The following is a 27,571-nucleotide window of genomic DNA, read 5'->3' as shown; positions in this document are numbered from 1 at the left end:
TCAATACTGAACTAAATGAACCCTGTAAGTAACTCCTCATCCCATAATTCCTTAGAAACTTACTCGACATAAGAAAGGAGGGTTCCATATGTTACCATCTGAATATCTGTGACATCACACCTGTCGCTAACATGCGCCATAAGATTTATATGCGAGAACTGAACCCCATTGTGCGTGGCTCGTTACATAATCATCCCGTGAATATCATGATAATATATGCTCATGGCAGGATCTTGGAGTAATTTGGGTGAGATTAATTCGGAAGATCAACTGTGTAGGCGTGACTCGATGGACTAAAAAACTTGGTTTGTGTTTAACACTCGTATGCACACACATTCAATCGTAGGTAGGAATACAATTGATAGAGCCAAAGTTAGAAAATAAATTCCCCAATTTCATGCTTTCCCTTAATGTTCCCGTAATGTTTCTTTTTTTCTGTGTCTACTCCAAGGCACGCTGGAAACTTTTTTCGAATCTTCTTTGACAATTTTGCGATGCTTGTTTCTGCTTTGATTATGTGTTGCAATTCTAGCAAGGAAATTATGGAGATTAAGTATTTGCATCTCTGGATACATAACTAAGTGGCATCGCCCCAGTAATTAGTTATGTAATTTACTAAACCATTAAGCTGAATTTACACGATTGTTTACGCAATACGTAAACTTCCTACTCCTACACCCAAAGTCATCAAGAGGGAAATCCATCAAGTATTTTACCAAATTGTTTAGAAACAATTCTAAAGGCTGTTGAACAATACTTCTTCAACTAAAGCAGCATTCCTCCTATTATTGGTCACATACTCATTTCCCGCTCGGAAGTTCTGTAACATCCATTATGACAGGACTCACTGGGGAAGTGTATACTGTAGATACAGTTAACTTACCACTTCCATTATACAACCGCGTTATAGCTTTCAAACAACAACCTACAACTGTCGGTGACATTAGTTCGTGTGTATGTACATATGTTAGCTACGTAGTATGTCGACGAGGAATGTTTTCAGCACTGTTTTGGACCATTCGTGCGTGGAGTCAAGTGAATTGTTTTAATGTTAGCGAACTGTACATATCAGCCCGCATATTTGGAACTAAGACAGGCGGAAATGTAATTGTTGAATAGTCAAATATGTGTTCTTAGTAACTGTTATTAAAATTGCTTCCGCATTCTTTCCTCCGTCGTACCTTAGGACCAAAACCTCGTCCGTGATGATGCAATCTGTCGTTTTAATCTGCAAGTTATCAAATAACTTCTGTCACACATAAACATTCAGATTCCTGTCTCGAAGGACCAACTTCTCATATTTTGTGTAACTTTCCCTCAGCATGTCGTCCAAAAAATACACATGACATACTTTTACGCAATATTGCGGCTTATACGAACAAGAAGTAATAAACGTCGCACGCGTCATTGCGTTGCCATGACGACACAGAATATTTCTCTAAGGAAACATTCCCTAGATTGGCAGTGTTTTATAAATATTGATGATCCCGGAAGATTCTCTGTATTGACGCACTAACATTCAAGTTTATGTCAGGGCGTAACTGATATAAAGGAGCAAATAATTGGATGGCGTAACGTGCTTCTAGTTGCTTACACCTCGATTTGAATCCAAGAAAATTGTGTTTTATTTTGAAAACCTTTACGTCTTAAATAAGCGTGTTAAAACACAACAAATCGTTTGGATTATTTCAAAAGGTGCTTTTTCAATCACCTCAAAGTACTTTGATCTCGATAAAGCTTATTTTGGCACAGACGAAATCCTTAAATATGCGTTCAGGAATTTCATTCCAAAGGTTCCAATTGGTATTTCGACTTTGTTCAACAGTGGTTTGTTGTTTCTTCAGCTTTGTTGTGGTATTTTGATTTTAACCCTAATCTAATTTTGTTATTTTACAAATGCAAATATTTGGCAAATGTTTTTCCGTCGACATACCATGTCGACGTCAATCGAACGATTAATCACACCTATCTAAATACATATTATAAAAACGAATAAATTCAGCCAAAATTACAAAAGAATCCTTATCAAAAACAATATTTCACTCAGACAAACGGACGTTTTATATCATATTTCATGCGTTTTTCCTTCTCCAAGTAAATCTAACGGGAGGATGTTTCCTCAAGGTCTCGGTCTTCCAGCATCTGAGCTGTCGTGACAGGCTGTGACAGTTGCGCATCTGTAGTCAACGTACCGTGAATATGATAATGCGCGCGGAATATCTCAAGGACGGCGTAATAACGTTTGCTTCATAATGTGTTTATTTATGTTGGTCTTTGCACTCTTTTATTTTTGCTTGGAAGCGCAAGAAGTTGTTTGGAACGTGTGGGGCATTGACTTCTTATAATGAGTATCATCTGTCTGATGACAGTTAGGTTCGGTGACGATTTTAAATCAGTCTTAAATTGTGCATGGGGCGGAAAAATGTGATAAGAATTCACAACTAAACAGATGAGAAAATAAAGGCTAAAGGCAGAAAAGGCTGGGCAGATGATGAAACATTTGATTTTTTCCCCGTTTTAACAAATATTAAACTAAGAAATTCCATTTACCGCTCATTCCATTGTATGTATTCGCTCAAGTACATGTACCAGCCTTTCAATCCCGGATTAAAAACAAAGCCAGCGGAACACATTCACAACTATCTCGCGCTCGCATACATTAGATCCCAAACTGAATGCAACTAGTGAAAGCCAGTCGTTACAGCCGCGTCGAATGTTCTCGCCGGATATCCTCCCACGCTTTGTATCGTCGGAAATGCATCTCGTGTGTAGCTTACAGCTGACAGCAATAGCTATGTGTTTTCTTTGGAAGCTGCAATAGAAATGCCGGGAATACATGGATTTTATTTACATGAGTAAGCCGCAGATGTTCTTAAATAAGTACCTATGTCACCTTCTTTGTATTGGAACTATATTAACCATTTTTTGGTCTGAAGGTGATGAAACTATTCAAAACTAGCAAACAATTTGATGTGATAAGACTGTTGATTGATTCCCACAAAAGTAGAATCAAACTAACTTTAACCATAAAAAAATCCTGATACTTTGAAAGGAAATCAATAATTCATTGGCTCGTAAAATCTCTTTGTAAGCCTGCATAACATCGGCCGAATACTTTCCTAACTCGGAAATTTATGCAAGAAAAGTCGGCGACAAAGGTTAGTCTAACATAATACGGATTACAAAGTTGATGAGGTCAGACCACCCTTTCATGCAAGTTTGTGGAAATACGGATTGTATGAATTTCTATGGCATTAATATGAATGCTTTGAATGGTAGCTTTCCCATTAGAAATGTGACTGTGAAATGAATGGAAATTGTGGATACATTTAGTGATCCCATGTTTGATGAATTTTCGTTGTGGTGTGGTGGAAATTGGAAGTTTTAAGAGTCCATCTGAACAGTTCAACAATTGAACTGTTCAGATGGATTCAATATTAACATCATATCCTGAGCCTTTTCCCCGACTAAATTAAGGTCGGCTTCCAATCTTACCAGATGCAGCTGAGTACCAGTGTCTTTTTTATTAAATAATAACCTTGCCACAAAACATACAGTTTCCTCCATGGAGTCTCAACTCTAACTTCCTACACTAGAATGTTGTGTGACATTCAGTAACAACTTGCTCAGCTACAGAAGGTCGGGCTCCTCATAACTTTGACATTTCCTACAAAGTTAACAAGTACATTAAGAAACATCTTTGCAAAGATTGCTTCTACTTATGATTAACGGTTATGGTGTTTTTATAGTCATTTACAATGTTTCCTGCTGAGAAACGTAATGTGTTGTTTTTTCCTTACATTTCTTTTGCAAATGTATAGGAATCTATGTAATACAAATTGCGCCTTGTTCGTGCGTCCGTTCTTTGGTCATTTTCCTTATCGCCTTTGCCTAAACCAGTTATAAGATAAAAGAAGTCTTACTGTATAAGGTAAATTAGGACGAATGGGATTTACAAATAGAGTTTCCTCTGTTACATTAAGTAGTTAATTAAACCTCAAATCAGTATTTCTCTGTCACAAAGATATGACTGCCATTTTTTTTTCAAGACGCCAAAATTAAAATACAACACGACTTAATAAAAAGCGTGAGAACATTATCTTACAATATTAACAAAAAGGATAGGATCCGTTTTGTGTAATAAGCTGTTTCGGCTTCCTCATTACTGACAAATGCCACTGTAACAAAAAACAATAAGTTCGCACACACCGATGCCAATAACTTCTAATCTTTGTGCAACAAAAACGAAGTCTTGTTCTATGACAGTGACCTTGAAAAATTATATACTTGTATATAAACTCGTCTGTACGCTACTTAGGTACGTCGTATCAGCATACAATGTTTAAAAGATCCGATCACACGTGAGATATAATTACCCAATTTTCAGTCCTTGCAACATAATTTTAGCATCATATTTGCCAAAAATACCCCAAACCATTGGTTACTTAATCAATTTCACCCGTCACGAACACACCAGTAAACAAAACCAAAACGATCCCAAATATCCTTCAATACAAATACCGTTTGATACAAAGATCCGCCTAACACAATACAAATCCGGATCCGCAGTCGAAGTCGTATTTGTACCGGGCAATTAACTGCGGAGCGAGATTCCTCCGGTCCGTGACTCGGAACATCTTTGGACTATAAGTAACCGAAGCTTCTATCTTGGATTGCATTCGCATTGCCAGTGTTGAGAAAAATTATAGCTATTATTTGTTTGTCGTTTCATTTTCTTGCTCGCATACTTTTAGATATTTATTAATGGTAGAAAATACCGTAAGTTTTATGGCTGTTTTTTTTTAATTTGAAGATAATTTATTAGAGAAATGAGAAAAGCAAAGGTTTTGAAGAAACGATCTGCGAAGTCTTCCTATAGTATTTTGTTATGTTCCGAAGGCACTTCTTCCCCTACCCTGATAAAATATAACCTAGGTATATCTTCTAATGTAGCTTTTGTACTGGTGAAAGAATGAAAAAAGAATTGGTTCAGTAGTTTCGGAGCCTGTTGTAGAGAAAGTTAAGAAAAAAGCATATATTTACCCTCTATAATATGTGTTACCAATAAGTACTAATAAGCAACAAATATCATACATAGATGCTACCAAGTAATAAATAAAACAGTACTGCATCTGAACCGTGAACGAAATAGCCGTTTATATCTAAATATGAGTTTCCGATACACTGCAGTGTGAGCACAGACTGTGTTATGAGGTGCTAAACAACGCTCCTTTAACTTTATTGTAAGGAGTTTCACGACGCTCAAGTTATCTTTCCAAGTAGCTGTAAATTGTTCGCTTTCTGTATTTTCTTGGTATCAAAAATGTGCATGAAGTTTCGATACTATACGACAATCAATTTAGCTTCTGTAAGACCCTGAATATTGAGCAGGCTTACTTAATATAGTTTACTAGTGTAAGGTCATCTCTAATTTATGTTATAAATAATGATAAGTATGTGTTTGTTTATAAAAGAAATTATGTTCCTAAATTAATATTTTTATACTAAGACATAACTTAAATAACATTTTCTAAGAGACTATTAGTGCTTCCTGCGATGCTCTCGGAATATACGAGATTTCTGCGTCCCCGGCTTGTTATTAATTTCTTGAAAATGCTTTCAACGCTCCTAGCAGACATTCTTAAGGTGGAAAATTAAATAATTCCATTAAAGTATAGCTTTAGAAATGTACTGCACAACTTTTTATACTTCAATTTGAAAAGTTTTTAGTTTTCATCTGCGTCTAAGTTGCTGTAGTTTTTCGTACTGGTAATGAAATATCGTCTTGAGTTAAGGCGACTAAATTAAATGCAGCTTTTAATAGAAGTGTTTAAAACTGTTCGTAGATCTACGTGCATACAGTAAATTATGTTAGTATTGATTAATAGTTTCGCTATCACATCATTATCAGCTAGGGTGTCGCTTATACTTTGGGTCACTTATAATCAAGACACCTCCCTTCTCTCAACATTTAGCCAACATTTGGTTTTACTGATACATAAAAAAACTTTTACTCAAAATCCGTCTCAAAATGTAGTTTCAAGTTCATTGAACTGCGCGCTCTATGGGATTTCAATTTCCAATAAATCGTTCACTTGCATGACCTATGACGGCGTGCATCCTGTCCGCTTTGTCGATCTACGATAAATCCACATGTGCCATTTTGGAAACATGGTCTTTTGTATTACCTACTCTTCTATCCTTGTAACCTGCTCATATTTCTAGACCCTGTACTGGTAGACACTTTAAGTAGATATTTGAATGGAGCTGTTAACGTGTCTTATATTTCTCTTATAATTCCTCCACACAGACGTGGAAAACAAGTAATGGGGCTTCTATCAACTTTATACCATTGCAATGTCTTATTTTTTTATCTCACAATACGCTCCGCAAATAACTCCATCGTTCCTTATACCTAAATCACGGATACCGGAATAAATTTTGTTCTTCATGTTCAAAATGGATTAGAATTTTGTCTCCTCTCAGTTACCGCTTCATTAAACTCGTAGGTAGTAACAAGCATTTCGCCGATGACTTCCAAAATGGTCCCGTAAATCTTGTTCAGACAATCCTGTATGTAAATTGAATTATATCCCACTCGGGTGGAAGAACGGAAACTCTGTTCATTTTAATCATATAAGGAAAGCTTAGCAGAGCACATTCACTGGAAATATACTTCCTTTAATTTAAGTAGGTAGTTCAGTTTTGTTCATAATTTGACGTCACGGGATTTTACAAAACGGATCGTAACAAAAAAGGACTGTAGCTGCAATTTTGTGTCGTTCAGCAAAGGTACACAAGTTCACAATCAATCCTGACGTTAATAGGGAAAATGCGTGTTGAATACATTATTGAGCAAGGCTGTGAACCGTGATTGATTTATTAAAAGCCTCTTTTTTACCTCAATATTGAATTGTGCTGTCAGGTGTCACATAGTCTGATTTATCAGGACTTTATCCTTTTGCTCCTTGTACCTTTACGTTTTTCCGCTCAACAAAAATCTGTACCTAATGTACTACCTAATGTAACGAACGTCATTTGCCCCATTCGGGAATCAAACCCCCTGAGCCTCCATGTTTACAAAGTAAATATGGTCGTACATAAATCTCATATCTCCAAAACTTAATAGTTTAATAAACTGCGTACATAAGCTGGGAATAATGACGCGTATAACCGTAGTGACATGAAATGTCAGCTTTATCTGATTGTGGATTATGAGTCGCAGCCTAGTTTTATGACCCACCCGAATTGGAAATGGAACCCTTCGGCTAAGGGTATATAGGTAATATCTACAAGTATGTGATGTCATCCCAAAAATGTAGCTAGAAATTTTCCTGTGCCCATGACCAGCTTCCGTCCGCTTCCTGTGTTACTAAACACACCCCGGTAAAAAAATACCCAGAGTCTTCCTCGATAAGTAGATTAGGTAATGATTCTTTTAACTTTCCATTAATTTAGATAATTTAACACCCTTTTAATTGAAACACAGTTTACCTAAGAAAGCTGAAACACTTTCCTCCTTTCTTGTTACGAGTGTATGCTACCTGCTAAGGCAGGTACCTATTCATATAATGTACTTCCCCGTGAACACAGTGCTGTGCGTCAATGTCTAATGATGTCAATGAACCTGATGAATGTTCACGTCCAATGACAAAAGCGACTGATGGAAAACGATATGTTACCTTTTTATTTACCTTGGTATAAATAGACGTAGGTAAATACCTAGGTTCAATAGTGCGTAGTATCAATTATGTACGCGTAAAGCCTGATTTATATGCTTTCATTACTGTATAAGCAGTTAACTCCTTATTCGATGTACTTACTATAGACACTCGTGCGCATAATTTACCTCCAACATGAGCTTGTAATCTCCGTAAAATTAGTGTGTGACGTCACATTGTAAGTACATACATACACATACACACATTGGGGTACATAACATGGCAGGCTCAATACATTGATGGATTTACAGCGCTGTAGTGACACGGCGTGTAAACCGAATGGACAGTGTATGTCGCTTACGATAGTATTAATCATTGTAGAAATGTTGGAACAAGTTAGGCTGACGTTTACATTGATAGAAGAAGAAATGTTATAAAAGATTTTTGGATTATAATTGAGCAAAATTGTAATAAGGAAAAATTACAATTTCCTTATTTTTTGTATTATGATGACACTTAATTTTATCTTAAACATCAAATAGTTACAGAGGATAGAGATGTAGCTATTGAATGTCATAAAAGATTTAATTTTTGCAATTTGACCAGTGAAGGCGAAGAAATGATTTTGATATCAGGACATTCCTCTTACTTACCTGGGATTACATGAGAGATATTCAAAAGGATGTCGGTCTTGCCTCATGTCAGTTTAGAGAATTTAATTAAAACGTACATGTGACGTTGTTTGCCGAATGTTTTGTGAGGGTTTTTGAGCTGGAACTTCAACTGTGGAGACCGCATTTTAATTAAATTTATTTTTGAAACAACTGCTGTGTCTCAGTGCAATGTGTGGCAAATGACGTCATGACATACTGAGATTGGAAGTTGGGAGTTGTAAGATTTCGACTGCAGAAGGAAGAGAGAGGGATTTGAATAGTTCATCTATAGGTGGGAAATCTATTACGTTGGCAACCTCTTAACCTGCCTCGGACAGTAGCCTAGAACATGGGCTTGTTTTAAAAGTCGTTGAATATCTTCAGCCGGTTATCCAAATTCGATGGGTATTTCTCCTTCAAAAACAACATTTTGATACGGTCGACATTTTATTTTGGCCCACATGTGTAGCACTATAGTCTTCTCCTTTCTAGGTTTCGCCAATTTGTTTTCATCAAGTCCTACTCTGTTCTTTCCTCTTATCAATAAATACATTGTTATCTCATTCACAAGTTCAGACACTTTCCTGTTTCAAAACAATAAAGTTCCCGTCATAAGAGTGACGACCTCAAAGTTCAAATGCTATCAGGGTGATAAGAATTTTGCTCAGGGAGAGGTTATCAACTTCAAGAAGTAGGATGCAAATTCAATGAAGTGATAGATAAAACTATTTGAGCTATTTACGAAACTGTATTATCGTACTGTTGGTAATCAAGTTACGCAATGTGTGGAAGAGTAGATCAATAAATGATAGGAATGAATATGAATTCAATGATCTTTGAAAAACACACGTTAAACTAGTGGAAAGTTGTTTTTCTTAAACATACTTAACGACACGTCCTATCTATAAACAATCTATAAACAGCCCCCATAATTGCATTACGGGCCGCAAAATAGGGAACAAAAATCAACACAATTTGATAAATCCATTGCTGACATAGGAGTTTGCCAATATAAATTGGCCAACAGGACCTTCGTTCCAAAGGCTTTCATTCCAATAAGCTGCTTAACAAGTAACAAACAAAATATTCTTCAGGAAGCGACAAACTGATCTAAATTGAAAACCCTTTGTATAAAGTTTTATCAATGTATACCTAATATCTGAATCATTAAAGCCGATGGGTTTGCAACGATTCTTTTAAGGGGACGATATTTTACGGAACAACCTTTTTTAGATTTTCCTTTTGAAGCGATTTTCATTTATCTTTTTTAATGTTATTAAGGTAATTTGAACCGTCAATGCATACAGAAAGACATTATCTATCCACAATTTTGAGACAACTGTTTTATCCATATAAAAGGATTTATTTTATCAAACAGGGTTAATTCGCGTTACGAATACACAACAATAACCGTAAGATTAAAAACATAAAAAATAATGATGTAACGTAAAAATCTAGAGTAAATATTTGCAGACTACAAATCACTGTATTAGGTACATTATACAACATAAAAAATAAACGTGCCGTGAATTTATATCACTTTTATTATAAGACTAAGCCGTATTAGGAGATCCTATTTTCATAACTGTTAATATTTTTATTTAACAATCGTCACTTCCCTGATATAGGATTATGTGTGTGTGTAAATGATGTATTTTAAGGCTTGAGCTAAATGTACTAATTTATTTGTCACTCTCACAAAGTGGATCAGCAAATACTGAATATTTTAGCGAGTTGTGAAGTCATGATGTCTTATTTGCATTTTTGCGTGTTACTTACATGATTCTGTAATAATTTGAAACGTGTCAGATGTGATTTCATTTTATCTGAACTAATATAAACTGGGTCTGTACGTTTTTTGTTTGAACACGCTTATTTCAGGACAAAAAAAAATGTGATAGCCCATTTATCGTTGAAAGGTTACATGCCATAGGAAGATCGTTATTCAGGTTCAAAATTAAGAAAATATAATTATAAAGCATTTTGTATAATTTTTCAGCCCTCAGAAGTTTTATTTTTAAACGTTTCACGTCATCAATAAATAACAACTTACAGAATTCGGACATATACATTGTATTATGTATTGTCATCAATAAATGATGAATGGACGGTGCTTTTCGATGAGTTTTCCTGCCATTCACTCTGTTGATAAACAACACTCGTAATACAATTAAACAGTGGCTGAAACAATGGCACATATCGATGTTGTCATAATAACACATCATACAATAAATTGCAAGTTAATATTCTGGTCATAACTCGTTAACAGTTACGTCAAAGATTTAAAATAACTATCATTTGTCACAGAAAAATAACGCTTAAGTATACGTAATGAGGACACTTGTCATTTCTCTGCGATTTTTGTGGGAAATCATAAAATGAGTGAGAAAATCCCGCTGAAGGTGTGACGTAAGAGAATGTCAGATTCTTACTGACTAAAAGTAACGTGGTACCTAGATGTTACTTTTAAGTCCTTTAGTATCCCAATTTCTCATTTGTGGTCTGCAACGACCTGTCTTTTTCTTCCATAGATTCTCTGCCTGACGTCGTCTCAGATACTTGAAACATTCTAATTCGTAAATAAATAATAACCGAACATAAATGTCTATCATACGCAATCTTACTATAAAGGCTCGAGCAGACCGGATGCGTATGCGCAGTAGTCACGCGTAGCGTAACCATGAGTTGATGGAAATGTGATAGACACACCGCTTGCGTAACGACGCGCGTGTCTACGTTACGCAAGCGGTGGCCTGTCTCATACATTTCCATACATTACAACTCATGGTTACGCCGTAACTACGCGCGTGACTACGCGCGTGGTTACGCATACGCATCCGGTCTGCTCGAGCCTTAATAGGTATTCTTACATTTACCTGCGAAAACCAGTTATTTCGAAAACAATTTTGATCCTACTACAAAAACACACACATGTTATTTCGCACGGGCGGCCTTTTGAAGTTTTTTGTGATCTGCTTGTAGGCAGACATGCCTTAATTTGAGTTACCTCGTTTTTAAAATGACAATTTGAGTGTCTTAATTTAAATTATTTTTCCGTATAAAGAATATTGACCATGTATTTTATTTTCGTTTCATGAGTTAATCTATCAAGATCCACCAACCATCTTTAGAACTTCATTACTACAGTTCTTATTTATGATCCTTTGATGTTATCCTACTGCTAATCTCTCTCTAACTCAAAGTCACAGTATTCAATGAGCCCATTCAAACATTTCTTTTGAACTGTCAACAATAACGATAATTAAGGTTTTCCAATTAATGATTGGTCCTTATCCTCATTTTCATTGTTTCCAAGATTAAATACAAGTTGCCAAAGCCGTTTAGCGACAGTTCGATTAATTAATCAGTGTTTAAAGATCCACAGGCTTGTCTTATTGCGACGGTATGCTGTTTCCAATGTTATTGAGTTGCGTAATTAAATTCGCGAACGTGCGACTGTTAACCAGTTTGGTATTTTATCTAGGTTGAAATGAGGCTAATCCTGTGTAAACATTAGATTAGTTTTGATAGAAATACGCACTGGTTTTCTTTACAAATCTAGATAGAAGAAATCCTATAGATACATAGTGCACTGTGTTTCCTAAAAATACTTCATCTTAATAAAGATACTGTTAGGTTCAGTAGTTGTATTACTTGTATTGTTTCGATAGAAATACATACACTTCTGCATTTAAATATCCTTATATTTGACTTATCTTCTTGATTCTAACGACAGTGGCTCTTTAATACAGTCATATGCAAAAAAAATCTTGCTGTCCCGAATAAAATTATCTGACTGTACCTACATTTGCCAAGTAGGTACATGATCCCCGCGGGATGTCGACAGACTCTCACGCTAATGAGATGTTAGTGTATATTGTTATTTTTTCTGGAATATTCTCTCTTCCTTTGTTTTATTCGCATGGTGCTGATATTACAGTCCAATTTGAAATTAATTTGGAGGCAGCTGTTGTGAAGATTTTTGTAATTTGATGAAGATTTTTTGCTAATGTTATTTTGATACGCTTTTTAAGAAAATCCAATTTTTAATATCGACCTCATAAATGTATGATGAATTGTATTGGTTAGCATCAATCGTTGGTAAATTCCACCAAAGGTGCGATATTTCTTACGTGTAATGATACAATGCGTTAACCATTCATCGCTTATTTGGATGTGTTGTATTTAAGCACTGCGTGAGTTTGTTGCCTTCTTTATGTAAACTGTTTAATAATCTACGTATTAATGTTATTTCACACGGTAATTATCAATGGGAAATGAATACGTCCAAATTATGAACATACAAAAGCCGAGCACTTAGATTTTGCATTTCTCTTCGTGCTCTCAAACAACACCCCTTTCATGTTTCATATTAATTCTCTCAACAACGACAAGAAAATGACTGTTCCACAATTAACTCCATACATTACTTCAATTTTATACTAAACCCTGTCTCTTCTTTCCAGAATCTGCGCGTGACCACCATCATTGGCTCCTTCGGGACCTGCCTAGGAGCATGGCTGAAGGTGTTCTCAGTACCCCAGGATATGTTCTGGCTGGGCTTCACCGGCCAGACCGTGGTAGCTGTGTCCCAGGTCTTCATACTCAACGTGCCTCCGAGGCTGGCAGCTGTGTGGTTCGGAGCTGATCAGGTGTCCTCAGCTTGCAGTATTGGCGTGTTTGGAAATCAGGTATGTTTAATCCTACAATATGCTTATGCAAAGAGTTGCGAATGTTAGAGAGTCTGCGTCTACAGTGTTGTTTTCTTGAATGGCTAGTGATTTTTATTCAATACGACAGCCAGCATGGTCATTGTAGTAGTAAGCAGTCTTTAAATCTGATACAGATAGCCTGATTACATTGCAATCTCGATAAATCACTTCGGGATCAAAGTCGATAGAACATACATGAAGAGTATTTGTTTGTAATTTTGATCGTCCCATTTATCACCGTGTTCCAAACAAACAAACCCAAAACATTTAAAATTCCAGTCCCAAAACAATAAATAAATCTAAATTATGACGTGTTACCAAAACTCGCATCTTTTTTACCGCGGGAGTACAAAAAGTCGTTGATTGCCCGTTGAGCATGGAGTTGGTATCGCAAACTTTTGCTCCCCATGTTCAATAGCTGTCATTTCAAGCTGGCACCATAGATTTATTGATAACCCTTATTACGTTAGAAAAAAAATATATAAGTAGACATATCACAGGATAAGGATTTAATTAGGGCGTGGCTGGCTATCTACGTGGTGCTTGGAATAATTGTGGAAATAAGCGTTAATGTGTTGGTAAATGTTTACTTGAACGCACTAATTTTTAGTGTTAAATAGACCATGACCGTTATACAGAAAGCCTACTTTTTATCCGGGTGGTGCAGTATAGATTCTAAAGGACGCTAGGCAAATCGCTAAGTAATGGAAATTAGTTTGCAATAAAATGTTAAACAATGAAGGATATCCATCATAATTCTCAATATGATTCACGCAGACGTTTCATGCAATGACTACAGTAACGTGTCTCTTAATGACGTACCTATTGCCTATTGTTTAGTAAGTTCTACGTCATCATACCTCATAATTACTGTCATTAGTTGCATTACTAACCTGCGTTTGATAACCGCAGAGGAAAACCTTCACTAATATCATTCTTTAGCAATAGGTACTTTCCTTATGTTATCCTTCCTGATGCTATAAATTTTATTTCGTCAGCCTGTTTGTCATTACAATTACAAAATTCTGTTCAATATATTCATTCTTCTACTTCTTTTATCCTATTACTAGATTCCTAGCGGTTAAACCCGCGTCCAGTAAAAAAATCTCCGGGCCCCAAGATAAAATGTTTGTGCTTAAGTATAGCCTTCCTCAATAAAGGGGCTTTTTACAGTGAGGTAATTTTTCAAATCGAACTTTCTAACGAACTTTCTAACTAACGAGTTCCTAAGATTAGCGTGTCCAAGCAAACAACTCTTTCAGCAATACGACATGTTCTACTGCCGAACATACCCATACCCATTTATTAGATTTTTTCACCCTTACGAAACTGAATAAACAGAATCTAATACGCATATCTGATTCGTTTGGTCGGATAGTTCCGTAACTCCGTAATCCTGAACCTTTCCTCGATGGGATTTGAAGGCAAACGCACGCACCCATGATATCCGAGCCAGGGAATAATACTTCATACCAATAGATACGATTGGTCCTCTCAACTATTGGTCCGTGAAATATACGATGAGAGATTTCTGCTAACTTAGTGTAGCTACTCTGGGATAAACGTACCTATAAACTATGTATGTATGTTTGTTTAAATAGTTTGATTGCAGAATGATTTGGTTTTGTTGTATGTTTGTCCATACCTACATATAATTTATTTAAAAAATTTGATATTTCAGTTCCCTAGGATTCTTTGCTGCTAGTACCTATGTATATGTAGATCACGCTATTGTTAGAGGTCGGAAACTGAGTAAGGATGGTAACAATGATGCACTCAGGGATGATAGTCACGAATATGTGAAAACGTGGGTCACCGTAATACTGGATAATACCAATACAAATATACGTTAGGTGCTGCTGTGGTAAGATGGGACAAACAGTCCTTTTCTGAAGAGGTTTTCTACTTGAGATTTCAAGTATTTGAGTACATAAACGCCGGCAATCTATCTTTGAATAAGTATTGTATGATAACGAAGTGAAGGTGAAAATACACTGCAATTAGACAAAGAAGGAAAACAACCGAATTATTTGAATTAAAGCAGGTTTTTAACATCCCAATGAAAATAATGATAAAATTATTAAATTAATTGCTTACCTTGTTTTGTTAAGAAAGACATTTATGAACAGGAAAATTTATATTGAAACAATATCATGAATTAGTAATTTTGCAATTAACATACTTAATGCCTTATTACCAGTAATATTCCAGTATGATCAATAATCGTAGTTGTTGAAACTAGCTGCATAGCTAAGAATACTTGATTTCGCTAAAGTGGTTCAATGTCGGCTAATCATTCGATAATGGACGCAGAAGAGTCCTTTGAGGACAAAGACTTATCTTTTATCTTTCCCTTATAATTATCTCGAGGCTAAATCTAATATTTTTTTGTGAATAAATGTGTGTAAAATTATCAAAGGTGAGTGACTTGCACGATTTATAGCGATAACGAAATTAAGCCTATAATATTTCGGCGTCACCCATCGGTGAAATTGCCGATTTTACAACTGAAACTTCGGTTATCGTTATAGTTAAATGGTGCAACGTAAGAAATTGATTTCATTCATTATTATTAAATCTCTTGAAAAAATAAACTAGACGAGAAAGGGTGACCTGTAAATAAACGCTTATGATGCAAAATTTAATAAGGTCTTTACGATTTTAATCAAGGCGATAAAGATTACGAAGCAGTGCTTATTAGAATTTACATTAGGTACTTACATAAGAATAATTACAATTTCAACGAGGCAACGAATCGTTTTATTTAAGTGCAATATAATGCGTGGTAATTTGATAAAACTCTTATCAGGATACTTAATTTTCTAGGTTTTACACGTGCCAATGTTGAATAGCGGATAAAAGACTTTAGATAATGCTAAGAGATCTCTCATTTTCATATTTATGGCTAATGTAACGCTTTCAGTTGTTACACCGATTACAGTTATAAATAAATAGGTACATACATAAACTGCGGTGCTTGAGTCTCTAACAAATAGATAGCAGCGCGGAGCTTGGTTCTCATCAAATAATTATGCTACTTATTATTTTTTATGCTATTTAAGTACCACTTGAGTACCTAAGGGAGAATCGGCAGTAGTCAAAAATATAGAATTTAATCGTCGCCCAAATCCAGTCCTTGTTTAATATTCAACGACGCCAAAAAAATAAAACGACGATATTTTGAGGACGAAGAAGTTTTAACGAAAGCTTTGAATAAAATTATTACTTGCGCAAGATTTTATTGGATAAATTTCATCGATGAGGAAAATCGTGAAAACAGTGCTTATGCCATGAGAACAGGTTTTTGTGACAAAATTGCATATATTAATGGTAATCTGTTCCAAAGGACTTTTATGATAATTTTATCCTACCTGTATGGCCTTTCAAGATGGTGGAAAGTATTTTATTATTTCCTAATTCGACCACGCTTCGATATGCGTCTATTTAGTGGTGTGACATCATAGCTACCAAGCGCTTGAGCCTATCTTCCTTCCCATAGTCCTAATAAAGAAGACGGAAATCTCAATAGAAATAATACACCACAAGGTCTAAAACCCTGGCCGACCTCCATAAAAAACAAACAATCAAATTATAACCTTAAGTCAAGTGAATAAGTGTGATTCTCATTAAACATGATGGGTACTTTGCGCCTTTGCCTGTCCCGTGCTTGATAAGAGCGAAAAATATTTTACCAGTAAAAGGGACTCCATAGCGGCTTATTATATACTCAATTTGAAATTAAAGAAACGACCCGCGTAATTTATATTGCTCTGTAAAAGAGAACTGCAAAATGTTATGCTTTACGATAAGGAATTTTGAAGATATTTTTTTTACTTTCGTACATTTTAGGGTCCCCTTATCTCATAGGTACTGTCAGAAAATTCAATTCGTGGTTTTAAATTCCATCCTTTTTATTCCAAGAGTCCAAGGTAGGTTTTCAGCAATTCGTATTTCCAAGATTTGCTTAAGCATTTGGAATCAACTTAGGTAAAGTAGGTAGTCCGGTCTACATAAAGTACTTATGCACATTGTTACGTATATAGGTGGTACAGATGTTTGATTTGTCGGATCACTGTTTGTAAGATTATGCTGACTAAGTATGTATGAACTGCAACGTTGACCTCCTAATTTGCATAAGGACCGGCAATACACGGACCGCTTGAAGCAGTCAGGGGCGACAGCTCCAAGCTGTCGACTGCACAGTGAACTGCAGAGTTCTATGGACGCACATACACGAACCGCTTGAGCAGTTGCAACTGATTCGGGCGGTTGCAGCTTGAAGCTGTCGCCCCTGACTGCTTCAAGCGGTCCGTGTATTGCCGGCCAAGTTTTGCCTTAAACAGTATCTATGCTAATAGCCTTATGTCTAAATAAAGCATATCGCAATAATACAGAAATGGCTTTTCTTACATAAATTAAATTAGCATAACGGCAAGGCAATTGAAAAAACGCATCAACATCACAACCTTAACATTTTAATTTTCAGTCGAAATTCACACAGTTGCTATTTCACGGATTATATATCAATTATTGGTACCTAGTTATTATTTTGATCACGTAATGTGACAAATTTTTAACTGGATATGAGTTGTGGACTTGTGTATAAATGCATTTGCCAGTGTGCTTCAATATTGCTGAGACTATACGTATTCATGATGAAAAAAAACAATCAACAAATTCCAACCACACATAATGTCTTGTTATGATTCTGGCACCTGTATCAAAATTCACGACATATCCAATTTCTATAATGGAATAATCTTCACGCCATTTTCGAACAAATTGGCTCCTACGTCAGCCTTTTCGTCATTGAGGTTGAAAACCCAACGTCTTGGCTTGTTTTCGTAAATATTTTCCTCCTACGAGCCGTGACCCTCTTACCAAAACTTGTTGTACCTCTTTTGCGGTTTTCGAAATATGCAAGACCCGTTTTGGGAAGTTGCATCCTTTTGATTTATTTAAATACAGTTTTGGATAAGACTGATATTGCAAGCGAGCATATACAGTCATTAACACTCCCTCGAAAGACCTAATATGGATGAAATGTGTAGGCATAGTAGATCTGTAGATCTCTGTGTATGCACGATAGGGCACTCTGCGAGTAAAGTGGCAATTAGAAAGAGCTAGAATTGGATCCCGCTATCTATAGGGTTCAAAGTTACGCTGAAAGACTGACACTTTTAAAAACTCATTCACAGCTATGCTTCAATCGTTCTTATCAAATAAGGTGATGGAGTAAAAGCCAATCAACTGACAGTCTTAAGCAAGACGACTGAATTCGTCTCACATACCTACCCACGAAACTATCCAACGACAGTCCTCTCCCTACTTCTATTTCGAGCCAATTGTCTAAGTCACCACAAATAAGCCTAACTGTACATTTCCATCTTCCTCCCTCTCAGTCTCAGGACTACATCGAGCATCGACATTGAATAAATCAGAGCACCTATACAATGCACTTAGCTACCCACTTGACACGTCAGCTGTTTGATGAATCCGTACATCTGTATCAGTGATAACCTTCCTGACAGTCCACGTGACCCACTGGTGTTCCACTACTAGTGATTGCGCTCGGAAGCGATCATCCAATTTGCCCATGAGGGGGCGCGATTTGTATCATTGATCAAATTGAATGTAACTGCAGTTGTGTGTTAGGTGTTTCTGTTATGTAATGCGGGTTTTATTTGTTTGATTCATTGGGCTGTTGCTGGAAGTGGATGACTGAGGCTATTTGGTCTAAAGGCTTATCAAATTGGTCAATTTTGAGCAAAAATTCATTAAATGGATTATAGATAAAATTAAGTCAACCTGCCAGACCTGTTTGTAAGTCAACCCCTTGCACTGACGTTTCACCAATCCCATATTTCTGGCGAAAGGAACTAAACGCAAACATAGTCGCAACAGTTATACCAAAACCATTTCGACTTTTCCCATTTCCAATACTAGCAATTTTAAGGATACACACAAAAGTGCTATACAACTTTCATTCTGCACGGTTTGGTAAAGGCTTTGCGTTACCGAATCCGTTTGGAATAGTATTCAAAAGCGATTTGAATGCCTCTGATTCTTTTGGCAGATTTTTTTCATCATCATCATCATCATCATCTCAGCCATAGGACGTCCACTGCTGAACATAGGCTTCCCCCTTAGATCTCCACAGATGCCTGTTGGAGGCGACCTGCATCCAGCGTCTTCCGGCGACCTTTATAAGGTCGTCTGTCCACCTTGTTGGTGGACGTCCTACGCTGCGCTTTTTTAAAACGAAGCAAAATAAATAAAATGTGTTGTATCATTTCTGACAAGACCTGTACGAATTCAAAATATGGCTTATCTACACGAAACAGGCAGACGAAGACAATCATTTTAACAGAAAACAAATCTGGTAGATTCTGCAACGTCGACCACTGAAATGTGAAACAGCTTTTGGTATTCAACGAGGCAAATTGTCCTTATCCAGCTGTCGCGTCGCTTAAGGTGTCAAATCTTCGTCAGTTGGCGAATCCCTTTCAAAAGGTAATTTGTGCAGGAATTCGTTTGTAACAATTTTAACTTCCGTAGAACCCTCAAAATGGATTCGTGCTCTTTGAAAGGATGTTTAAATAAAGTTGAAGCAACTTAAATTACTTATAGCACCACACCTAAATAATAAAGCTGTAGGCTAGAGTGACGGTCAAGGCGAATGTCCTGAAGACCCATTTACCTTCATTTATCAAAAATGCTAAATACATCGCATTGTTCACAAAAATTCAAACCATCCGTGAAGTTCGTGAAATATTAACAACAGCACATATGAAATAAAAAAGCACCTAAATGGTCCCACAGTTGTTAGTAATGTCAGGCTGTCAGCCGGGATGGCCGACAAACTGACGCTTTATTGAACGAGACATTTTATCGCACGCGACACCCAATGAATGAGGGAGTTTATGTTGCAATGTTTATGTGTTTGTCTGTAAATATCCAGAATAGGAGATAAACTGCAAATAGATTTTTAATCAACAACTGGAAAAACATGCAAACATTAGATAACTTACTCGCATTCTCCATCTTTTCATCACATCTCCATTGTTTTACTTATAAGAAGCTTACCTACATTACTGAGTTCAATGTTTGAGACCCACTCCTATTTTAAAGTCCAATGAACCAGGAAAAAATTGCCATCGAATCTAGAGAATTTTTTCCAATATCTCGTCGTGCACAAACCGTGAAAAAGGCTCATAAATCACGCAAAATACTCTTTGTCCAGGTACACTGCATGCTATGATTAACGGCCCACAAGCTACTGACGATATTAAAAATTCTTTGCCATTATAATCGTCCAGGATTTCGAAGACAAACTTGATTTATTTCCGTATTTTAAATGAATCCCTCATTTGATTGATACACATTGGTAAAATAAGTGATATCTATCTGAACATGTTCATGTATCACTTATCGTTGCCTTCAGCAATAGGTACTTACATCAAGATTGATTAGCGGATTTTGGGCATTGTATGGCAAATGTGGCCACAGATCTAGGGGATTTCAAAAATAATTGCTAATGTTGTTGGTAAAAAATATTCAGCTAATATAAAATATGATACATACCTATTTCCTTTAGTCTAATTCCCTTTGCGATTAATAGAAATAAAATGATGTTATCTTATGTGATAAAAATAATACGTAATCATCATGATACTAAATCATGCAAATATTTACGTAGAAAAATGGGTTAATTTGAAAAGATTTAAAGACAGATTTTCGCGATAACCACGACGATTTAGTCGTAAAAACATAAACAAGACCTTGAGAGAGTGATTACCTAATTACAATAAAATTGTATAATACCTACAGTGCAAGTACGGTTAAATCCAGTAATGATATCGCGTGACAGTTTAGTGGTAAAATACAAGATTATACCGTGATTCTTTTGTTTGTTTGTGACGTTCAGTAACGTTGTTTATGTAACTCATTGTTGATCATATCATCATTGGATGAAAATAATTTTGAAAAAAAAGTGATTTGATTATAAAGATGAATATGAAATTGAGTGGTGTGAAAGACGATATGGCTGCAAAGAGTGATATTTGTGATATTAATAATTCAGAAAACATTTATAGCTTTATTCAGGCGTAGACAATATTCAGCTATTTCTGAACAATAAATTCTACTTAGGAATTTCATAATCGAAACGTACGTCCTGCTGTTAGGAGAAGTAGGTAATTACTTTGGTACCTATTAATAATTTTCGCTCTCATATTCAGGAAAGTTACGTCTGCGTATTTTACGTGTTCGTTTTCATTCATAAATCAAATATCTATTTTAGCTTCACCAGCGAAACAGTTTCTTTGATTAAATATTTATGGATGCCTAGGTATAAACCCAGCACCTATGTATCTGTTACTAGCTCCATAGTACGTGTTATATCTTCCCACACATACATAGGATACGTATCGTGGTAAGCGGATTAGTTCTCGTCAGTTCCAGGGAATATTTTTTTAATTACTGAGGATCAGCTCGCAAACATTTTTCAGTATTTCACTGACCACAGAATAATCCTACCTATTTCGTGGAAAAATCTACTCGTTTATTTACGTGGCCGGTTGCTGTGAATACAACATTTTTTGTATTTGTTTCATAATTGAAAAAGGCTCGGAAGATAATGAATTGAACATGAAAATGTTAAAGGATATACTGGAATTTAACTAGAAGTTTCACTCCTTACGCATAAGACAGAATAGTAACCTCCCAGCTACTAGATATTTTAAGAAGGTTGACGAACACAAGTTATAGGTACAACTAAGACAAAATTAAATATATTAATTTACTATCACTTAATTCCTATGTATGTCTTCCACAGCTAGGCGTTGCTGTCGGGTTCGTGCTGCCTCCGATGCTGGTCCGTGCATCTGGCACCATTCCTGAGATAGCGGCTGATCTACGGCTCATGTTCTACCTCATCGCTGGCTTCACTAGCGTGCTGTTTGTCTTCATACTGCTTTGTAAGTATCCGTGGTTGGGTGAATATATGTAAAAAGCAATTAATTGGCTTCAGTGGCAGTTAAGTAGTAAATTTTAATTTAATCCTGAATTATCTTATCGATGTTAACCAAATCAGTCACGTCCAATGCAGACGGATTTATGATTCTTTAGCTTGGCTATTAATTCGCAAAGATTGCCTGACCTTACCCTGTGTTTTAAAGGAAACCTATGTAAAGCAATCCAAAGTCGACACAGCGTGTGCTTTGGAGAGCATGTAACTTACTGTCCGGAGCCTGATCTCTGTCCGTGTCTTCTTTGCAGCTCAAAAAGTCAAAACTAATTATATTACTTAGCTCTATAGTCAACACTTAAAACCAAGACGTTGTAACTCATAAAACTACAGAAGCTCACTACCATTTATCTTTTCATCTCTCAATATTCAAACTCCGCATTAACATCAAAGTGTCTAAAGTTCTTAACTCTAACTAAGTGATCCCATTTAAAGTTGGTTATAACTCATAAACGGTGACAGTTTGCAGTGTGTACGGGTTACTCGGTATAACGGTAACTGAACCAATTTCCTCAGCTAACTTCTACAGCTGACACCGGATAACTTCTGAACTGATGCACTGCTGCTTATGCGTGTAATTCCCCTAACTACGATGACTTTGTAACTTTTAATTAAAAGGTTTGTTTGTACAAAGAAGACTTAAGTAGATTTCGCTATAAGGAAAACGAAATCAAAAGCCCCCATCGTTGAAGAAGTGATTGAGGAAAACCATATGAGAGTATTGGGGTGCCTTAGTTTTGTGAATTTGCAGGTTTTCCCTTTGATAACACTTTAGGTATTTAATTGTAAGGATGATTTGATTTAAATCCCAATTTAAAACAGACTGATTGACAAGACAACGAACATTCTTTGAGTTCGTTTGCAATGGATACCACAAAGCCTATATATGCATGCATTGTATCAGTCATGAACAAAAACAAAAAAAGCTTCAGGAATGCTACAATCCGTAAGATATTTTTTATAACGATTATTTTTATTTACAATCCACTATATTTTTTTATTTACATTCCAGTCTTCAAAGCCGCGCCCCCGTCACCGCCCTCAGCCGCAGCCGACCTCGGCAACAGCCTGGACTCGAACTTCCTCCTGTCTCTGAAGAAGCTCATCACCAACCGCAACTATGTGCTGCTCCTCATCTCGTACGGACTCAACGTGGGGACCTTCTACGCCATCTCTACCCTGCTCAACCAAGTCATTCTTACTTATTATCCGGTAAGATCTGGACTTATTTATATGTCCCTGGTAATTAACTGCTCTCTGCGAGAAAAACAGTTGAAAATAGGATGTATAAAAACACAAGTAGGATGGATGCTGCTGAATTCCCCCGATATTTTAAATTAGAATAGGTCGTGTGATGTGGTTTGTTCGGCAAACTTTTCACACCAATCATAACTTTTACGGTATTACCCAATTTCACAAAAACTCGCTAAATTATTCTATCACACGAATCCCTTGGGTGGCAGTGCCCATATTGTAATCTGGCTTTACTTTCACTCAATATTAACATGGAATATTTATCTCACATCGTTATTAAACATCGACTAATGCCGTAAGCACCAGAACCTGAATAAATTCGTTTATTTTCTCTACACAGCTGGTGCCTTAAAAATGCCTACTTAAAATTAAACAATCTGTCGTATCCTAGATTCCACCTGTGTGAGAGACTGGTGTCTGATGTAGGTATTTCAATGAAAACCTGTGTCACAGAATGTGTTTAAAAAGCAGAAGCAGCATCAGACTCCTTTTCTATTTTCGCCTCATAATACTTTACTTCTCTCCCCTACATTCCAGGGTGCCAACATAGACGCTGGTCGCATCGGCCTGGTGATCGTAGTGGCGGGCATGGCAGGCTCCGTGGTCTGCGGCCTCATCCTCGACAAGACGCATCGCTTCAAGGAGACCACGCTCTCGGTGTATGCTGCTTCGGTTGTGGGCATGCTCATCTTTACCTTCACTTTGGATTGCGGCTATATCTCTGTCGTGTATTTGAGCAGTATTTTACTTGGGTAAGTTCATAATTAAAATTAAGTGTGGTTTTGAGACATGTATGATACATGTTGGCAACGCAGATTTTAGCAACTTTACGTAGAGGTTCAGTTTAATTTAGAATATTCTTGGCTACAAAGGACATTAGTTTCTCTTTTGAATAATAACGATGGAAGTTAAATGCATCAATCTCTTATTTACAGGTTCTTCATGACCGGCTACTTGCCCGTCGGATTCGAGTTTGCTTCAGAAGTCACGTATCCTGAACCAGAGGGCACCACATCAGGAATCTTGAATGCTGTAGTCCAGGTAAGAGAAGAACACCATATTCACGATGATATAAAATGTCGACCTCAATATAGTACATGTAGTAGGGAAAGGGGACACCATAGTGAGTTTTGGAACTGCTTTTCATTGAAACATTGTCTGTTCTTCCAGATATTCGGCATAGTAACGACCCTCTTGTACGAGTGGATGCTGGGCACGGTAGGAGATCGCTGGTCAAACCTGACCCTATGTGGGTTGCTGGCATTCGGCACGGCCATCACGGCCGCCATTCGCTCCGACCTGCGCCGACAAGCTGCGCAGAACAACGCCAAGGAGTAGACTATAACGCCACATGTTCTGTTCTAAAAGTATTTTTAAATCAATGCAATTGTAAGAAGGTTTTATTATGTAGAAGAGTATGACATTACGGGCTAACAAATTTTAAATGATAAAAATTCTCCCAGTTTCTTTTCTCTGTGGTCGATGTTGAATTTTTCGTTGTGCAATCTGTAGGTGTAAGTACCATCTGTGACTACAGTTTAGGAGAAGCAGACGTTGATATCTAATTAACATTGATTATATAGAGATATTAAAACATTGCCCTAGGCGATAATATTTTCTGGACTAACTTTGAGGCACACATTTGTCTCGAATTCATAAAACCATTGAATGTGAAAGTGTGCCTCAACTTGAGGCTAAGTTCAATGCCTCGTGAACTTCTTCATTACCCGAGGACAAAACGATGTAGGTTCTAGATTTTAATGTAGAGCTAGAAACTTTGAAATCACGACAATAATTGTGTGACTGTAACTATATACGGTAGTTTTTGCCACAAACTAGAATAAAATGGAGATGTATTCACTTATCTATGGATGTTGTAGTTTGATGGAGTATTTATGAAAAATAAAATTTTTGATGGAAATTATCGACAAATATTTTAAATACATGATGTTATTGTCGTAGCTGATTGATACCTATTTGAATTAACTAGAAGAGTCTTTGATATTAGAAGACTTATATTTTGTAAAATAAATAACGGAAGCGACTTTCTTGTGGAATTAGTAAGTGTGGTATTATAGTGGATATTAATGAGTTCAGGATTTATCTCATCTTATTGGTGTTAGGAAAAACATATTTGGAATTATATACTTGCAAACGGTAATATAAATAAGCTATAATAATATAGAAGTTAATAGCTCTAGGTTCTCAAAAATTAGTACCTAGATATTTGTTACAGTTGAAAAAATTTACGTGAATAAGTTAACTACTTATGATTTTTCGAAATTAATGAAATGAAACTTATTTAGATCTTCAAATGATATTTCACCTCTAAGGTTCAATGCGCCTAAACAACAGACAATTCTTATAGGATAGCATTCTCATTTCGATCAAAGTGAGTTTATGCCCAAAGAAATATTTAAAAACTTTCGGCCTAAAAGGTCAGATAATAAATCTTTAATGCATTTAGAACTGTAGGTTATTATAACTATTATAAATAAATATTTTTAATTAGTATACGTATTTATATTAGCAGAGTTCTTGGCAGTTACGACAAGCAGAGCTTGATACCTCGAGGCACTGTCTGTAGATATTATTTTATAATTTATTTGTGATTTTGAATCCTATTGATATTGTGATCTATAAAGGTTTTATTTACTGCTTAGGTACCTATACTGTGTAATCTCTTCGTGTTAAAATTAAAATTAGTAATTGTATAGACGAAAATGTGGTTTTGAAAATGCAAGTAAACTCGTGAAATTGTGCTGATGAAGTTGGTATCTAATAAACGGAAAATACATACTTACCTAATATTTTAAGGTGCCAAAATACTTCAGTAGAAAGTGTAGGTACTTGGGTATGTACAATGTGATAGAGGGCAATCCTACACGTTAATAAAATTTATGCCTCGCCACGACCTGAGGCATGTTGTACCTAAAGCTGCCTCAGTTGAGAATCACCCTTCAACTTTATACGAGTTTACTTGCATTGTACTTCTAAAATAAGAATGTGTATGTTTGCGTGCCAATACATGTAGGTAATTGTAGGTACGTGATATCAATGTGATTATGTTGTGAGTTACCCAGTATTAATTAATTTAATTAATTGTGTAATTATTGTAAAAGATCCTTTTATACCTATGAATTATTTTAGACTTTAAGATGTGCTACGTTTATTTATAGATCCTAGTAGATAAAGTTACCTATCCTGTGTGGTTATTACTTTAGTTAAAAGCTATTTAAAGTGATACGCGAAGCTTCTAAGTATGGTGGGTTGTCGTGTCAGTTATTAATAAAAAACATGCGATAGGCTTAGGTAAAGCTAAATGCTTACGTACCTACGCTTTGAAACACTTTAGAGAACAAAGTGCAAATTTGTTTCGTTTGTCTATGCTTTTGTTGAGGAGTTGATGTTTATTTTGCGTATTAATGAGGTATAGAAAGCTCTTCAATAAAACTTAAGGTTCCTATAAAACTTGTTTCTACCAAAAATGTTCAGTTTATTTTTTTGTCTAGGTACTTTCCAAGCTACAGCCCTTTTTAAATATTCAACCACTTCCACTACTTCTTACCTTATCAAATTATAGGTGAAACATAGTTGTACGTGAAACTGATCATTTCTTTGATCTGAGACCTATCTATTAAAGTGACAACAATTAGGTACAAAGTTTAAAAACTTTGGGATCTTTCTAATTGGACCGTCCGTTACCTACCTAGGTACCACGCCGCACGTCCAGTTTGAAAGAACCCTTTTAAAGACATGCAACGTAATTTAACCGAATGTTTGTAAGGCTAATAAAAATATTTTTGGAAAAGATAGGTAGGTAGTCAGTCACTATGCTTCTTATGCTTCAAGTTTCACTGTCATTCCAATAGATTTAGTTAAGTTTTACTTTTTAAATAGATACCTAATCAATGTGTTAAAATGTTAAATAATTGTTTAATAAAATCTGTTGATGGATCATTTATTTTATTTATGCTTATTGCTTAGTTATCCAACCTCTATTGTCACAATGAGGGAACTGAAGAAAAAAAAAGAACTTTTTTATTTGAATTGCGCGGACTAGACTAGCTGCACTACAGGGCGCATTTTGATTTCGCTTTATATAGCAGCAGGATTTCGTCATTGGTTTTAATAATTTCTCACCACATTTTTGGAACACTAAAGAATGGCTAAACCAAAAAATAACCAGGTTCCAACACTTTTGGATGAAGTTGGTACGTATTTACCTACGTATTATCAAGCATTAGCAGTAGACCTCAAAGT

At 36.1% G+C, this 27,571-nt stretch overlaps 1 protein-coding gene across 2 annotated transcripts in view; it reads left to right on the top strand.

Annotated features, from left to right (window-relative positions):
• LOC110381844 (uncharacterized MFS-type transporter C09D4.1) overlaps window positions 1-27,265 on the top strand; it is a 58,502-nt gene extending 31,237 nt beyond the window's left edge. For both annotated transcript variants that reach the window (XM_021342257.3, XM_021342259.3), the window contains exons 2-7: window positions 12,781-13,005; window positions 21,863-22,004; window positions 23,067-23,266; window positions 23,846-24,060; window positions 24,244-24,349; window positions 24,479-27,265. In XM_021342257.3, coding sequence (XP_021197932.1) covers window positions 12,781-13,005; window positions 21,863-22,004; window positions 23,067-23,266; window positions 23,846-24,060; window positions 24,244-24,349; window positions 24,479-24,646 — 1,056 coding nt within the window. In that variant the 3' untranslated portion in view covers window positions 24,647-27,265. The remainder of the gene's footprint in view (window positions 1-12,780; window positions 13,006-21,862; window positions 22,005-23,066; window positions 23,267-23,845; window positions 24,061-24,243; window positions 24,350-24,478) is intronic.
• The last annotated feature ends 306 nt before the right edge of the window (window positions 27,266-27,571 follow it).

Source organism: Helicoverpa armigera, chromosome 3 (genome assembly GCF_030705265.1).
Source record: "Helicoverpa armigera isolate CAAS_96S chromosome 3, ASM3070526v1, whole genome shotgun sequence".
Lineage (NCBI taxonomy): Eukaryota > Metazoa > Arthropoda > Insecta > Lepidoptera > Noctuidae > Helicoverpa > Helicoverpa armigera.
Note: the sequence above shows the minus strand (reverse complement) of the source record. Positions and strands in the feature narration are given on the sequence as shown.